Source organism: Physeter macrocephalus, chromosome 18, assembly GCF_002837175.3.
Source record: "Physeter macrocephalus isolate SW-GA chromosome 18, ASM283717v5, whole genome shotgun sequence".
Classification (NCBI taxonomy): domain Eukaryota; kingdom Metazoa; phylum Chordata; class Mammalia; order Artiodactyla; family Physeteridae; genus Physeter; species Physeter macrocephalus.
In genome coordinates this window covers 30,190,727-30,209,125 of record NC_041231.1, presented here as the reverse complement: position 1 = coordinate 30,209,125, position 18,399 = coordinate 30,190,727, and the positions used below count along the sequence as shown (strand labels likewise).

The window sequence follows — 18,399 nt, the reverse complement described above, 5'->3', positions numbered from 1 at the left end:
AAAGTGAGGGTTGCAGAGTTAACATACTGGGGGTTACTTGAGTCTTCTGCCGCGCCTTACACTTTACACTAGATAACTCAGATAACTAGATAATTGGAAAGTTTTCTTTTTGCAGGCCAAACTTCGGCTTGAAAAAAGAGACATAAGAAAAGCAAAGTAGAGCTTCACGAGAGCAGGAAGGTTGTCTGACTTATTCAATGTTTTATCCCCAATCCTAGAATAATGCACACAGTAGGTACTCAATAAATATCTGAGGAATGAGTATGTTGTCCAGTGAATTCAGCTCAGTGGTTTTCTTCCACAGCCTCTGCCTTTGTATGAAGGGGGAGGTCTCTTCCAGTTTTTCGAGGGCAGCATTTTGGGTGATGGGGGGCTTCATGCAATCTGGATAATCTTTGCGTGAGTCATTAAATTGTTAAATTAGTTATTTTATTCTTTTCATTCAGTAGATCTCTGGGGGGCGCTTACTCTGTGCAGGCACTGAGCTTAGCACGTGTGAATACAATGGTGAGCAAAATAGGTGTGCACTGGCTTGGAGCTCACCGTCTCATAGACTGTAGCTCTCCAAGGCCATTGTCGAGGATGGAGGCTTTAACTAACCAAACTATGTGACCAAACCAAAGCAAGCAAGTCAAAAAAGCAACTACATCCAAAGCACTGGCCCTACGGCCTTCAGAACTTCTCATGGCCATCGAATAACTCACACGACCAGTTGGTCTAGGCAAGGGGGAACCTTGAGAGGTTTAGATTGGCCCCCATGTATTAGTCACAGGAGGCTGAGTTATGCTGTAGCAACAAATTAACACTGAAATCTCTACAGTTTAACACAACAAAGGTGTTCGGCTGTCCCTTGAACAACACGGGTTTGGACTGCGTGGATACACTTACGTGCGGATTTTTTTCCGCAGTAAATACTACAGTACTGAAGCATCCGAGGTTGAATCTATGGATGCGGAATCTCAGATACAAAAGAAGCTTGGATATGGAGAAACCATGCATTCTGGGGCCAACTATAAATTATATTCAGATTTTCAACTGAAAATTGGGGTGAAAGGTTGGAGCCCCGAGTTGCTCAAGGGCCAACTGTATTCCTTATTGAAACAAAGCTTGTTATGGATGACTTGTTCCACGCAGTGACTCAGGGATCCGGTCTGCTTCTATCCAGTGATTCAGCATCTCAATCTGTGCATCCTGGTCACCAGGGCTTGGGATGAGAGACTGCAGACAAAGGCCTAGGGTTGACATCTCACTTTCCCTCAGTTCTTTGGCCAGTACTAGTCACATGACCCCACCCACCACAGAGGGGCAGGGAAGTTGGAGGGAACACATGGATATTCAGTGAGCATTACATGTCTCAACCACACCTATTCTTTACACAAAACGCCCCCCGAATCATCATTCTGCAGACGTGAAAAACAACTCTGAAACAGTTGATAGATGAAATTTAGAGGATAGATTTTGCAAATAAATGAGCCAATTTCTTTCCTGGGCTCTTTATCTGGGAATACTTTGGAAGTGAAAGGAATATAGTTAGTTCCCCCTGTTTCTAGGTCAGAGGAATTCATTACTGACTTCCATGTATGCTCCTAGCCCTTTGTTCTCTCTTACAGGCCAGGAAAATTTCCTCTTCACCTCCATGTTTTCAGGTGGGAAGGTCTGTTCTTCCACCCTGGTAAAGAGATATGAGAGAAAACCCTAGATTGTAGATAAGTAAATTGGTTTCAGTACCTCTAAAAATTTTATGGCAGTAGCATTACCTACCTATTAAATGTATGTCTTTGCAAACCTCTGTCCACTGGGCTCCTGTTTACAATAAGCATAGTTGATTGTACCTGAAAAATTAGAATAACATTTGATTTTGCTAGATTCACTTTTTGCTACTGGATAGAAAGCATCAACTTCCTTCTTTGTGTTTCTTCTGCCACTGGGGCTTTTATTAAGGACTGTACCATCTCATTTATTTCTAATTCGGTTGCAGATTCTATTACCTACTCGATGTGCCCCGGTTCTGTCCTGGCTTGTTCAGGCATATTTTCTAATAAACAACAGCCACGTAATTAGCACTAGACCCATGAAAGAAGAATATTGAGATACGATAATTTATCCCATTTGCTAATATAAGTTTATTCCTGGGTAATGCTTTCCAGATCAACATGGATTTGCCTATTCTTAAACCTTCACTTCCTAGCGATGGTTCTTTCATTAGATCATAAATTATCTGATTATAATTCAGTGGCATGAACGCTTGACTTTGGTTTTTGCATTTAGAGCTGATAGCACTTGAAAAGTTGGTAGCTTCATTATGGAGTCCAAAGGCACTATTACTCCTCGAAATTGGAAAACACTATGCTTAGCTAGAGTTAAAAAAACAAAAACAATTTGGGGAAAATTCAGTAATGCAAACCTGATCATAGCCACAGGCACTAATAGGAAGCTCTGAGTGAAATTTTGCCCTGCAGCAACTCGGCATCCAGAAGAAAAAAAGCCTTAGTCTTAGAAGGAACATGGAGCATTGGAGGGAATGCAAACATTCAAGGTGTAGAAGGCTGAGCTCGTGCTTTCCCTTTTCCCTTTTAATTGACTGACCAAGGATTTTTAGGAATCTTCCTTTTGACATTCCTTCAAAATATGTTTTGAGGCTCTACTATGTGTTATGCCCCAGAGGAACAGGCTGAAAAGACAGCCAGCATACCTGTGCCCTTGAGGAGTACAGGCTGTAACGGGGGAGAAGCATAAACTCACAAGTACCTTATGGAGATAGGGGATATGCAGAGTCCCCTGGAAGCCTGAGGCAGAGGTACCTATTTCCAAGGGCCTTGGACCATCCTGGAGGAAGCAGATCTAAGCTGAGCCCTGAAGAATGAGGAGTAGTCTGTCAGGTGAAGGACAGGTAGAACAGGGAAGGTAGGGATGTGAGTGTTTTAAGCGGATGGAACAGCAGGTACAAAAGGCTGGGTGCAAGGCAGAGACCACGAGGAGACCTGGAAAGATCAGTTTGGTTGGACTTTCATGCTGTTTCTTCATCGTATGCACGTCATGCCGTGCTTTCCAGCACTGGTGGCTTGCGTGTTCACGTCTGGACACCTCTCTGAGGCAGGATGAGCTGAAGACAGAGAGAGGGTGCCAGACTTTAGACCTTGCCTGACCATGAAGGTTTCCTAGGTTATGGGTCTTGACCATGAGAACAGATACAACAACTTTCACACAGTCATCCTCTTACCTGGCTTGAGGCCTCCAGCTGGATGGAATTCACATAGCCGATGAAGTTAGACAAAAAGACCTCTGTGGTTCCTGAAGTTTTGGAGAAAAAAAATTCAACTAGTATCAGAAACTGCATAGCATGGAGGGAGTCTGGGTATTGAGTAAAACTGAGGGAAAAAACGATAGAGGACAGAGTGGCTGATTGATTTACATAATAAAGAGCAGGTGAGGGAGAAGGGAACATGGGATGGAAAAAAAATCTGTGCACAGGGTATGTTTCAGGGTGGAAGAGAGAATTTGGGGGGAAAGCTGGTATCCATGTGCAGAATAGTAAGAGGAGCAGTGATGGAGAGAGAGAATTTTAAGATGCTTGATATGCTTTAAGAATTCACCTCTCCTTTGGCATTTCCCTGAGAGACAGTATAGATTTGAAATAATGAGTATAGATTTATAATATTTTTTGGTTCCTGAATTGTACTTCTTTGAATGCACCACGTGGCTGAGACTGGGCCAGTTGGAGTCATATGGTTTGGAGGATTGTAGAAACTTTCTCTTGAGATGGTAGCTCCAACTCAGTAAGTACAGCGCACACGACTGTTTGGAAAAACATCCAATAGGTGATAATCCTGGTTCTTCCTGTTGGGATAGTTACAGGAGGTACATTTTGGTGTGCCTGCCCAGCCCATGACTTTCTCTGTCTGAAAACTCTTTCCTCACCCACAAGAACTAGCACCCCACCAGCATGCTGGCACCTAGGCATCACCCCCTCTCCTCCAACAGGTGATTGGACCAGGAATGAGCACCTGACCCAAGTCGGGCCAAGCAGAGTTTCTTTCCTGAGAATAAGGGGTTAAATGTGGCAGCTGTGGAGAGCCACCTGTGTCCATGAGCTCCCCGAAGCTGCCAAAGCAGATCAACAAAGGGAGATTAAGCAGACAGCTGAAGGGAAACAGAGATTTAAAAACTGGGATAGAATTTTTCTGAGCTCTTGGTGGCTTTCTTCTTCCTGGTTCCAAGTTCTCATGAACGGGCTGTCCTTTGATTCTTGCAAGATACATAGTCTCCTTCAAATAAATTCTCTTTTTTCCTTTATGCTCAAGTTTGTTTGAAGTAAGTTTCAACCACCTAAAATCCAAAGAATGTGGCCTAAGACAATTGCCTTTTATGGCCCAAATTCCTTGTTATTGGGCTCACTTTCTGGTACTTCTGGTCTCATGTGTTTGCTAACTAGTGTGTTAATGGTACAAAGCCGCCCAACAACCCACATGATCTGTTTTATCTCTAGAATCAGCCAGCCTATCAGGGAAACAAGTATCTGCTAGTATTTTGCTGAGAAAGCTGTTCTCCTGCTGGGTACAATTGTGTCATTTAATGTCTTGATCATTTCCCGCTAAACTTCAGCCTGTGCTTATCTTCGATTATTTACCTATTGCATCTTCTGGTAAGGTTTCCTTCTGGGAGTCTTGTCTGGACATCTCTCTTGGACAAAACTAGCTGGAGTTAGAAGTGACACTGGCATTGGTTTTCCAAAGAGGCTGATGTTTCTCATTCTGGATCACTAGGAAACCAGTGTACTTTACACATATGGTAGATGAACACTTGAGAAGCAGACCCTTCCAGACTGGAGCTCTATAACACAAGCTGGATGCATTTAGCACCTAAGGGCTCATCGAATATGAAGGATTTCCCATGATGAGAGAGGCTCAGAGCAGTTTTTCCCAAAGGGTCTTCTCAGATCCCTAGATGTTTATGAAAAATGCAGTTTACCAGGTTTTGCCGAATCAGACTCTCCAGGGATGGGGCCAGGGATTCTGGATTTTAAATAATCTACCTAGGTAATTCTGACGTGTGAAATCCATTGGCTATACGCACCAAAAGTAGCAATTCTCAAATTCAAACATAATCGTTAGACTGTATTTCAGAATAAGCTTGAAACGGAGCAGGACCCTAAGGTCCTTTTCCATCCCTCAACCCGCCCCCATGTCCTCCGCCTGCCTTTTGTCTGTAGAAAAACTTCAGTCAAAGAATAAATTTAATTAGAGAAGTGAGAAAATGCAGAAACAAAGGAAAACAGTCAAACAAGACAAAATTATAATAGTTTAGTGATTAAGCAAAGTCAAGGACCTTTAGTTCCTCCTCAACGGCTATAGATAATATTCTGAGCCACACCTTTTGAGCTGGTTTGTAGATACAGAAACCGCCCCCCCAAGTGGAAGAAGCTAACTACATGATGAACAGACTGTAGCCATGACAGAAGCTGCCACAATTCCGAGAACAGGCCTCAAAGAAATGGGAACAAACTGACCCTGGAAGTGAAGACTAACTGTACTTGAAACAATCAAGATGATGTGGATCAGACCACCGCTTGGCCAATTTCAAGATGACTCTCGGAGCTGACTGTGCCGTTTCTGCATGTAACTCCCTTCCTCTGCCTATACACCCGTGAAACTCCCCTTTAAAACTCTTGCCCACTGATTGTCAGCGGGGGAAGTCAGCCTTTGGACACGAGTCTGCCCTCTCCCGCCGGTTGCCAGCCTCTGAAATAAGCAAACTTTCCTTTCCACCAACCTAGGGTCTCTAGTATTGGCTTTCGAGCGGCGGGCAGCCAGACCTCACTTTCAGTAACAAGCTCACCTTCTTCTTCCTTGCGATGCTTCTCTTCTACATGTCACTTTAATATACAGTGATATATACCTCTCAGAAAAATTAAAGTCAGTTAAACTACATTTCTTTTTTGGAAGACTGTCACTTCTAGGCAAGTGTGAACATACCTGAGATCCTCCAAAACTGGATTATAAACCCCAGGCTCATATCTCTCCATCTTGACCAGAGGGCTTGTTATCAGCTTCTCCAGAAATGGGTGGGGCTGGAAGAGCTGTTTTTTGTTTGTTTTGCCCAGATACTTGGAAGAAAACGAACAAATGCTGAGGCAGAATTTCTTAAAGTGTGGTCCTCAAACCAGCTAGATCAGACTGACATGGAGAGCCTTGTTAAAAATGCAGATACTGGGGTTCTACCCCAGATGCACTGAATTATAACCTCTGTGGGAGATTTGCATCATTTAATTAGCTCTGCAGGCATTTTTCAAATATGGTAAAGATTCAGGCCTTTCTGGGATGTCTCAAAATCCTATTTAATGCTTACATTAGAAGAAAAGACAATGAATACTCTCAGAGAAGATACTAACGGTATCTAGTTCCTGCCACCCTTTCTCTTTGGGTGGGATAGTAGTAGTAATAACAACATCGACATCAACAACAGCTAACGTATTTTAAGCTCTTACAATGGCAGACTCGGTGCTAAGAGCCTCAGGTGCATCATTCCAGTAAATCCAAACAACGATGCCACTATACTCACATTTGTTAGCTAAAAACCGAGACTCAGAGAGGATGTGGACATTTCCCAAGATGACACAACTAGCAAGTGGTTGAGATGGAATTTGAAATGCTAAAGGGGAGTGGGGCAAAATAAAAGGTGTGGAAACTGGCGTTCAGAATTCATCCTTCATGTCTGAGTCAGCGTTGCAAGGAACACTTCAGTGTGAATAGGAGCTTGTGTAGATATGTAATGAAACGATACATAAACACAATGGGGAGCGACCAAAGTCCTACGGGAATCCTAGAGGAGCACCTCCAAGGCAGGAACTGGAATCTGTGTGGAGGTGAGGCAGTCATGGGGACCAGGCTCCTCTGGGTCACTTCACATCTCTGTGCTCTCATCCATCTTTGCTCTTGGACCCGCTCTCAGCCCGAGCTTCTGCTTTCCCATCCTTCATCTTACCGTGATCCTGTGGGCCTAACTCCACCCACCAGCTCTCCCTACACATCCTCTTAGCTTAACTTCCGCTCTTTCTCTCGGAATCTTTTATTTAAATTTGTTTTATTGAAGTATAGTTGATTTACAATGTTTTGTTAATTTCTGCTGTACTGCAAAGTGATTCAGTTATACATATATCAATATTTTTTCATATTCCTTTCCATTATGGTTTATTACAGGATATTGAATAGACTTCCCTGTGCTATACAGTAGAACATTGTTAGTTATCCATTCTATATATAATAATTTTCACCTGCTAATCGCAACTCCCATTCCACCCTTCCCCCGGCCCCTCCCACCAGCAACCACAAGTCTGTTCTGTGTCTGTTTCGTAGATAAATTCATTTGTGCCATATTTTAGATTCCACATATAAGTGATATTATATGGTATTTGTCTTTCTCTTTCTGACTTACTTCACTTACAATGATAATCTCTAGGTCCATCCATGTTGCTGCAAATGGCATTATTTCACTCTTTTTTAATGGCTAATATTCCATTGTACATATGTACCACATCTTCTTTATCCACTCATCTGTTGATGGACATTTAGGTTGCTCTCATGTCCTGGCTATTGTAAATAGTGCTGCAGTGAACACTGGGGTGCATGTGTCTTTTCAAATTATAATTTTCTCCAGATATATGCCCACGAGTGGGATTGCAGGATCATATGGCAACTTTATTTTTCGTTCTTTGAGAAACCTCCATACTGTTCTCCATAGTGGCTGCACCAATTTACACGGAATTTCTTAATTCACATTCTTAAGAGAGATAATCTGCTTGGTCCACTTTATCATGTCTTGCCAGGTCACTTACAGATTACTGGTTTGCTGCCGTTCTTGACCCCAATCATTCCGCAGAGGAGGAGGAAGAGGGGGTCATGGAGTGAAACCAGGGCTACCTGACAGCCATGCTCCCCGGGAGGGTCTGTGAGTAGAACTGGCACAGTCATTGCCATTTCTTTTTTTTTTTTTTTTTTTTTTGCAGCACACGGGCCTCTCACTGTTGCGGCCTCTCCCGTTGTGGAGCACAGGCTCCGGACGCGCAGGCTCAGCGGCCATGGCTCAGGGGCCCAGCCGCTCCGTGGCATGTGGGATCCTCCCGGACCGGGGCACGAACCCGTGTCCCCTGCATCGGCAGGCGGACTCTCAACCACTGCGCCACCAGGGAAGCCTGCCATTTCTAAAAGCTTCATCCAAAGGCTCTCAGAGGGCTTAGAATGAAATAACTCTCACCTGCAACTCCCAAGTCCTCACGCTTAAGGGTGGGTGAGGCAGTTGCAAGCTTCTCGCCTAGCAGAAAGTCAAACTGGTAAACTCCTTTGGGTAGGGGTTTTTGTTTGTTTTGTATACTGCTGTATTCCAAGCACCTAGAACAGTGCCTGGCACAGAGCAGGCTCTCAATAACCATTTGTTGAATGAATGAATAAACGATATTGCAGTATCCAGCAGGTCCCAAATATCGTGGATCAGACACGGGGAAATCTAACTTACATGCCGCTTTGGTCTTGGCTCCCAGACAATACTAATACCATCCTAACCAGAACACAGCCATGCATGTAACGTGCCACACAACCCACTTATTATCTGCTTAAAAGCAAATACAAATATTTTCGGTCATCTGCTGGTTTCAATTCTTGCTAATAAGTGAAAATTATCCGTATGGCCCGGGGTAGGAGTCAGCTTCGAGAACCCTCAAGGAACAGAGATGCTAAGAAGGTAAAGCATTTTAAGTGGTGGTTCTCAACCAGCGGTGATTTTGTCCTCAGGGGACACACAGCTAAGGAGGCATTTTAAGAAATTCTGGTAAAATAAAGGTAACATAAAATTTGCATTTTTAAGTGTACAGTTCAGTAGTAAGTACATCTACATTGTTGTGCAACAAATCTCCAGAACTCTCATCTTGAAACACAAACTGTATATTAAACAACATCTCACTCGCTCTCTCCCCAACCTCAGGCACCACCCTTCCACTTTGTGTCTGTGAATTTGACTACTCTAGGTAGCTCACATAAGTAGAATTACACAACATCTGTCTTTTTGTGACTGACTTTATTTCACTTAGCAATGCCCTCAAGTGTCATTCACGTTGCAGCGTGTGTCGTAATTTTCCTTTTCAAGGATGAATAATAGCTCACTGTATGTCTGGATGACATTTTGCTTATCCACTCATCCATCAACAGATATTTCACTTGCTTCTGCCTTTTAGCTACTCTGAATAATGCTATCAATACGGCTGTACAAATATCTCTTTGAGGCCCGGCTTTCAATTCTTTTGGGTATATACCCAAAAGTAGAATTGCTGGATCATATGGTAGTTCTATTTTTAATTTTTTGAGGAACTGCCGTACTGTTTTCCACAGAGGATGCACCATTTTACGTTCCCACCAATAGTGTACAAGTTTTCCAATTTCTCCACATCCACGCTCACTTGTCATTTTCCTTTTTTTTTTTTTAATAGTAGCTATCCTAATGTGACAACATTTTTGGTTGTCACATCTCAGGGGGAGGGGTGCTATTGGCAATGGGTAGAGGTCAGCAGTATTGTTAAACATCCTACAATGCCCAGGACGGTCCTCTGCCACAAGGAATGGACTGGAACAAAATGTGGACACTGCCCAGGTTGAGAAGTCCTGATTTAAACAATCAGGTTCATCTTTCGCAGCAAATCTCACCCCCCTGACACGTGCAGCCTCTCTCTTCTTTTGCTGAGATCCTCAAAGTCAACGATTTCCAAAAACCTGGAAAGCAAGGGAAGACTGAGAAGAACGGCAACATTTCTTTTATTCAAATTTTATTGGAAGTTTACAAATGTATTACAGACATCAGTAAAACATCATATCCATTTTACAGGGCACGGATCTCAAGCAAAGTGTTCACGACAGTCTCTGGCAGAGCCCACACCAAAGGTCTACTGCAGACCTTCTTAACAAATAGCTTGACACCCAACACACAACACAGACTCTGGCGTGCCTTACCTTCTCAGGCCCTTTGAGGTTTTGTTTACGTACTTGGAATTAAAGCAGGAGATGGACAAAGTGATCCTGTACAGGAAAGAATGTGTTTAGGAGCGGGAAAACTGCCAAAGTCCTAATTTACTATGGAATAAGGAGGACCCATAGGTCTTAGAATGTGAAGTCAGGGTCCATGATAGAACCAAAATGCTTTATGGAAAAACATGGACATTAACTAGAGAGGTTTGAGTAACTCTCTCTGAAAAATTTAGAAAAGCTTAGTCAGCGACCTATGGCACATCATCGGCCAAATACTCAGTAGGGTGAGGGATGTCTCAGAAAACTCTCAGGCTAGAACAAGGCTTTTTTTTTTTCTACAGAGTCATCGTATCTAAATCACAGAAATGTTTTCTAACACTACGTGACTCCCCCCACCCCCCGCCTCTTTATTCCTGTTGGGGAAAGCTAGTTTTGTCAGCAGGAAGTAAGCTTATAAAACAGTATAGCTCCCAACAGTATATTATATTTTATGGGAGTCTTGGGTTGAAGGGGCTCCTACTATGAGAAAATGGAAAAAGATTGAAATCCTTTTTTGATCCTAACCTTGATGACTGCTTCCGAGGGGTCAGACGAACAGGCTCTGATGTCTGCTGAGGCCCCAGAGGGACGGGCCACTGGAGGCTAGGCAAAACTCTCTTCATTTCCACTTCTCTTGCACTTTAAGAAACGCACCTCAAGAGGCGGCCATCTGGAACTGCCTTCCAAATATGCAGAGGAGGCTTGGCTGTGTCCTGTACCTGGAATGCTGTTGCAGAGCCCTTTTCAAAGCCCTGAAGGTGCTAAACAGTGCTAATAGCAGCCCTTCAGCATGAAATCCTCAGATGACTGAAGCCATTGTTCACGTTCCTTTGTCATAGATTCTCCTTCTTATGCATTAGCATCTGGTTTCTGTTAGAGACAAACACGCAAAGAGCACTTCTCCTTGGAATTTAAAGTTTTGTGTTCTTTCTCGTTAGAAGGTGGGATTAGACAAAGAATAGGACGAACTCTTATCTGACCTCTGTGAGAGGACCAAGAACACGAGAATGGAAAAGGAGGCCAAAGAGAGTTGTCTTCATTTAGCCTAAAGAAGTCAGCCTCCTTTAGCATCAGCAATACGGGGGCATAGAAACTGGAGTCTCACAATTATTTATGGATGATGCTTCCTAAATGGCTGGTGTACTGTTTTGGGCCAATGGCAAAAGAGCCCAAGGTAAAAAGACAAATAAGAATCAGTTCACAAATAAGATTTGTAATCAGACAAATAAAATCAGTTCTGATCAACTAGCCCTGGATGGTTGGAGTGTTGCAAAGATTTCTGAGGCTGCATCCATGCTCTCTGGGAAAGTCTACAGTGGTACCTTGGTTATATCTGCCCAGGTTGCAGGGACGGCAGAGCACATGCTACATATGTGGTATTACTGGCCCCAGCTGAACTCAACAATGGCTGGTGGTACCCAAGAAGCAGAGAGCTGCCGCAGGAGAGAGAAATATAATCTTGGTGTATTGAAGAAACATCCTACAGAATGGGAAAAGAGGATGAGGAAGAGCTGTCCTCAGGTCGCACACGAGAAACGCAAAATTGCTTGCTCACGGGGCTGGCTGAGGGTGGAAAGGAAGGACTAGAGAACAGAAGGTGAATATGAAAAGAGGGGGTCAAACAACCAACACCAAAAAAATTTCCCCCCTTGAACACTTGCAAAACGGGAAGTATGGTTCTGGTTTCCCGGACCTCATTTACCATCACACTTGGTAGAAATCCCAGAATTCTATGACAGATGGAAGAGTACCTGAACGCCACCAGCCTGCTAACAAACTTGCTCATAACATCAAGGGTGCTATGCACTGGCAGGGCCATTCAGGAAACTGTCACTGACTTCTGCTTGGGAAAAGGGCCAGGTCTGTTCCCACTGAACTGAGCAGAAACAGGACATGAAATGAACACTAAAGTGGGGTCTTAGCCAACAGATAAGAAGATCAATATGAGGAGAGGTAGGAAAACAAAACCAAACCAAACCCAAGGCATTAGAAAAGAAAATAAACGGTTTGACTTTTCTAAAAACAGCCTATTAAAGAGGAAATGATGATCTAAGAAGAGGTGAGTGCGAGCCTTACCCACAGGTGAAACTTGACCAAGAAGAGCTGGTGATGATCAGGCAAGGACCCCTCAGATCTTGCCTCAGAAACGAATGCACTGAATTTTGGGGAATGGGATTCTGGGATGTTACGTGTAAGTTATCACTGACAGGTGGAACTCCCAATACAATGATATCCTGCTCTCTCTAAGGCATATACTTGGAGGTTCCATCCTCATTGTGAGGACTGACCTGTCCTCCAACGGCATTCTCCGTAAGGTGCCTGGCTGCGTGTGGGGTGGGGAGGAGACACTGGCAGCGACCGACTCGATGGAGGTGATCTTGCTTATAGGCCGCCTGACCCTGAGGCTTGCATCTCAACACGCCTCCAGCTCTGACCAGTTCAGCTGATGGAAGCTCCCTGGGCCGCTAGATCTGAAATCGCTTATTCCTCTCTCCCTTTGGGTACTAATTAGGTGTCGGTTTCTAGGCCACCTTCTTTCTTTCTGCTGACGGTGGTTAAAGCCTCATCTGGGAAATGTAAGAGGTACTCTAAAAGGGAAGAGTTAGAAAGCAACGTTCACGAGGAGAATTTCTTTCCTTGGATCCCAGGCCACAGAGGACAGACATTATTTTCAGTTATTTACTAAGTTAAATGATCTACTTTTTTCTCTCTCTTCTTTTTTCCAAAATGCCTTTCTATTCTCATCAATCCAGCAACTTAGAACTTCAAATTGGACTCGCCCAATTTCTACCAGAAACCTGCCACGTGGGTAGCGTGGTGGTGTACATTATTTCTTAATCAGTTTGCCAAGCAGTTTACAAACTCACTATACAAACGTAATAGAGTTAATTCTCCAGAGGCTTGGATAATTAATGAAGCATTTAGATATGAAGAAAGCATGCGGAAAACAGCCACAACCAACATTTGCATTGCTTTTTTTAAAACATCAGTGACAATGACAAATGTCTTATTAATACCTGAAAAGCAAATTATTTTAATACATCCTGAACGGAGTGCCACTTCCACATCCTTTACAGCCTTCCTTCCCCCAGACCCATTTGGGATGGTGTCTAAAAAGCCACTTTTCACACTCTCCCCATAAAAAAATACTAGAAAATATTAACTACTATACTGAAGAGAGACCACGCTCGCCTCACCATGGCAGATGGCCACTGAGATACACTGTGTACTACATCGACAGTACACCTCGCTAAACGTGGGTCCTCCGATGGATTATTTCAACTGCCACAATCCACGAAGGGGACGAGGAGAATGGAAGTAAAAGCAAGCGCTTCACTTTTAACTGAAGCAAGGTAGGAGGTTTTATTTTACTATAAACAACACAACCGTTAAATGTCTTCTTTAAGCAAACTCACTTTTGAGCCCATCTTCTATCTGACTGACGGTCCCCAAAGTTCAAAATGGAAACTTCCCCTTTCAGCAACACTTGTTTTTCAAAAGCATAACACGGAAATCTCCTGAGCAGCTCAATCTTTCTGGGTAACCCAGATACTCTGGTTACGGAGCGCATTAAACTGGGTTTTTTCCCCACAAGCACCGAGGGCTATTCGAGGTGGTTGTCAACTCTCCTCTACTTCATTTCCAGAAGTTCTTCTTTGCTCTGACCTTCCTTCATATTCCCCTTCAGTCTCTACCCTTGACCTGTTCCTTCTCCACGTATGACCTACGACCCAGAACACACCATCAACTCCCAGAGTCCCTCGGAACCATTCTGGCCCGAAATTCCCAAAGCTGAAGTTCATTTGCACCGAGGACAACCGGTTGTCAGGCTAAGGCAGCTGTCTGCCTTGGTAAAGGAAAGCGGATAATACGATCCAGGAAACGAGCACCAGGAAATAATGCCACATTCAAAACAATGTCATGCTGACATCACACACACCGCACCACTCACAGTCACTTTATTTTCCCCAAGGGATAGATCAATGGTAAGCAACTTCAATGTTCCCAGCACGGATGGCGTTTCTCACAGAACCTGACTGACACTGGTTGGTTTTTCTAATTGGCAAAAGTTACGCTGGCAATTATAAATTAAAAAAAGTTACTATCACTTTGTAGAGAAGAGATTCTACTGAGGCTGGGAGGGGACTGAAGGATGGCTCCTTAAGATAGATGGAGCATCAAATGCTTTGGGTGTAATAGGTAAATTTTTTTTTCAGCCACAAAAAGCCAAATTGAATAAACTCCTTTGAAAAAGGTCTCACTGACATGTAACAAATTTGTATAGAAAAAAGAAAAAAAAAAAAAAAAAAAGTGGTCCTGGACCACCTCGGAGTACTTCTCAGAGACAATGCTGGACGTGCATGCAAGGCTCCACTGGGTCCTACGATATAGAAATTCCTTTGATATTACAAAATACAAAAATATTTTATCAGAACTCTCATTTACATCGCATTTACAATGGACATGTAAATAACTTAGTCTTGGGTCCTGGCTAATAAACAAATTACGTACTGGAAAAAGGGTCCTAAAAGGAAGAGAACCAGAGAGGCTATATATATATAAGCGAGCGGGAAACAATTCTGCCATCTTGCCAGTGGCAGCTCAACACAGACGGACGGGAAGGAGGTGACCAACCCTGGCCTCCGTAGAGTCTATAGCGTTTCCAAAGTGAAATGTGCAAATAATATTCAACATGCCAAGAACTGTGACTACCTATCGAGTCAGTCGGTGACCTTGCCGCCATCAACAGAGAGCTCTTCTCATCTCTCCCTGGAACCACCAAAGCAAAGAGCTTTAAAATTTAAAACAGTGCAAGTTTCTGAATTTACATTCTTACCTCCCATCTTCCCCTATCCCCTGACCTCCATCGGATTAAGAAATGATACAGTTTTTGCTCTTTTGTCTTTTCCTGCTGTGCAACTGTCCCCTGCCACCTAGCGTGGAAGACTTGGGGAGGCCGTACGAGCTGTATTTGTGCAGTAACTCATCACTCGTGACGTATCGCAGGTGGGCGGGCTGGGGGATGGGTTCTCCTAGGAAGTAGCCCTCGTTGTCAGACTCCGAGGACGAGGAGCAGGTGGAACACCAGTCGTACTCGGTGAAGTAGGGTCCCCATCGCTCCCCAAAGGCGTGCTGCAGAGCCAGGTCCGATACAGTCCGGGGGCACCGGCCGTACAGGTCCCTCCGGGACCCCTGGCCCAGGCTCTCCTGGAAGCTCCGCTGGCGCATGAACTGATCATAGTCCTCCCTGGCTCTCAGGGGGGGCCTTTCTTTTAACTGAGAGATGGCCTCGCGCTCGCTGGCCAGGTGGAGGGCGTTGTCTGAACGAGAGCGTCGGGATCGCCGTGACCGGTGAGGTCGGAAGCGGCGGTTGTCTTCGCGGGAAGTGGCTCTCCGCCGCGTGCGCTCGCTCATGGGCTGGATCCTCACGCCCTCCGGCCCCGGCAGCTTGCTGCCCGCCATCCCCCCATCGAAATCAAAGCTCTGATGCATCCTTCCGTGGGCCTGCAGGTCTCTGTACCTGATGGGGTTGCTGAGAGGGTGGAGGTTTCCCTCCATCTCCTGGTACTGCTGGGCGGAGAGCAGGCTGCGAACGGACTCGGCGCTGCGGAACTGCATGGACGAGTTCAGCGTGCCCATGTTGCTCAGCTTCTCGGACACGTTCATCCCAGAGTCTTTGCTGAGATCGGGCATGGAAAACCGGGAGAGGTGCTCCTGGCGCTTGGCACCACCATCCGCGGAGAGGCCTGGGGGAGAGAGAGGAAAGGTTCACAGAGGTTAATACAAACGTGCAGCCATGGGAGTCTCGTCGCTGTGGGTCATCTGAACCGTTATCTATCCAGGGTCGCTGCGTACGGTTGCACAGTTGCACACTGCACAAAGGCTTGCTCAGAAAGTAGGGCAGGAGGGCTCTCCCCATTCCACAGGGAGCCAGGGTCCACTTAGAGGGGACACCTGGTTAAAATGCATCCATGAGATATTGTTGGTTTTTTTTTGGCGGTACGCAGGCCTCTCACTGTTGTGGCCTCTCTCATTGCGGAGCACAGGCTCCGGACGCACAGGCTCAGCGGCCATGGCTCACGGGCCCAGCCACTCCGCGGCATGTGGGATCCTCCCAGACCGGGGCACGAATCCGTGTCCCCTGCATCGGCAGGCGGTCTCTCAACCACTGCATCACCAGGGAAGCCCCGAGATGTTTTTTTAATAGTCATGAATTCCTCCAAAGTTTCATCAAAATTACTTAAGAGCCCATCATGTATCTTATAAGTGATGTTTCTTCTGTTCAGAATTTCACTTCAAAAAGTGCTCAATCATCTCTCTGGTTCTAATGATGAACTATAAGCTCCACAGGAGAGGTATTTTGGACAAAGAACCTTTAAGCTATAGAGGCCGGGCCACGCCCAAGCACTTCTTAGCAACACTGAGCCTAGAGTCTAGTCCCATGATACTGGACCAGTTCATGTCCATGTTTACCTCCAGCAATTTCCTGCTCTGCCTGCTGTCCCTGGCCTCTATCCCAGATGTCCTGAAAACTAAGTGGCTCCCTGGGTGTAGACAGAGGGATATTTACTCTCTCAGGGTGTTTAGCAAATGACTGTTCCAGGGTTCCAAATGGGCCCCTAGCAGTCAGAAGATGTGAGTGGGACTCCGGGGGGGCATTCCTCCTTCTCCTGGGGAGACACTTTTTAAAACAAAGCAGTGACCCGAATGCTCTCTAACAGCAGGAGCCCCTAGCAATGAGCCTGCATTCCCTACATGCTGTCACTGCCCTCCCTGAGATGAAAACCGTGGTGAAGGTAGCAGGAGATTCTTGACTTCAGAAACTTCCATTTTGCCCATCTTAAAGCAGCACTCTCTAAAACAGCAGTTTAAGAATGGACCAGGTGGCAAAATCTCAGCATTTCCCACTCATTATCAATGGAAAAGATGAGCAACTTTGCCATTTCTGGTCACAGACAACATGCCTTTGGATTGCACTGGCCCATTAGAACCCCTGCCACCGATTACCCCACCTAATGGGGCCAACAACTTTCGCTCCCCTCACAAAACTGTTATGAGCACTTGGAAACACTATTTAGCAATACCCACTAAAGCTAAATATACATATATATATATATATATGTGTGTGTGTATATATATATGTGTGTGTGTGTATATATGTATGTGTGTGTATATATATACATACATGAATTATGAACAAAGTTGCTTTGAATACCTGTGTTCACCTTTTTGGTGGACTTAATGTACTCATTTCTGTTGGGTATATAACCAGAGTGTGAAGATCCTGTGTCCTTCTTTTTATTTATGTATGTATGTTATTTTTTAAATTGTAATACAGTTGATTTACAATGATTCAGGTGTGCAGCAAAGTGATTCCGTTTATATATATATATACAGATATAAAGTCTTTCTATATATACATATTATATATAAATTCTCTCCACATATATAATATATATATAAATTTTCTTTTTCAGATTCTTTTCCAACATAGGTCACTACAAGATACTGAATATAATTCCCCGTGCTATAGAGTAGTCCTTGTTGTTCTGTGACTTTCCATTGTCACTCTTGGTTATATACCCAACAGAAATCAGTTTATGGATCCAAAAAATATACAAGGGTATTCAGAGACGATTTCTTTATAATACTCCAGAACTAAAAACAATCCAAACGTCAATTAACAGGAGAAAGGATAAACAAATTGTGGTATTTTCTAGCATTCTCCATTAAAAGGAATCAAGCAGGACTTTTTGGAGAAATGGCTAATTGTAGGATAGGAGGAGGGAAGGTAAAAGATGAGCCTGGAACATCTTGTTATGCCAAAAAGTAAGGAAGTGTTAAAAAAAAAAAAAACGAAGGGAGGCTTGCGAGAACACCAGAATCACAGCTAGCAGCTGGACAATCACCGACAGGAAGACACTGGAACTCACCAAAAAAGATACCCCACATCCAAAGACAAAGGAGAAGCCACAATGAGACGGTAGGAGGGGCGCAATCACAGTAAAATCAAATCCCATAACTGCTGGGTGGGTGACTCACAGACTGGAGAACACTTATACCACAGAAGTCCACCCACTGGAGTGAAGGTTCTGAGCCCCACGTCAGGCTTCCCAACCTGGGGTTCCGGCAACAGGAGGAGGAATTCCTAGAGAACCAGACTTTGAAGGCTACTGGGATTTGATTGCAGGACTTTGACAGAACTGGGGGAAACAGAGATTCCACTCTTGGAGGGCACACACAAAGTAGTGTGCGAATTGGGACCCAGGGGAAGGAGCAGTGACCCCAGGGGAGACCGAACCAGACCTACCTGCTAGTGTTGGAGGGTCTCCTGCAGAGGCGGGGGGTGGCT

At 44.5% G+C, this 18,399-nt stretch overlaps 1 protein-coding gene across 7 annotated transcripts in view; it reads right to left on the bottom strand.

Moving 5' to 3' along the window:
- Positions 1-9,261: 9,261 nt before the first annotated feature.
- Positions 9,262-18,399, bottom strand: part of PRICKLE2 (prickle planar cell polarity protein 2) — a 343,425-nt gene continuing 334,287 nt past the window's right edge. For all 7 annotated transcript variants that reach the window (XM_007101290.3, XM_007101292.3, XM_055079949.1 and 4 more), the window contains one exon: positions 9,262-15,793. In XM_007101290.3, the coding sequence (XP_007101352.1) occupies positions 14,919-15,793 (875 nt within the window). In that variant the 3' untranslated portion in view covers positions 9,262-14,918. The remainder of the gene's footprint in view (positions 15,794-18,399) is intronic.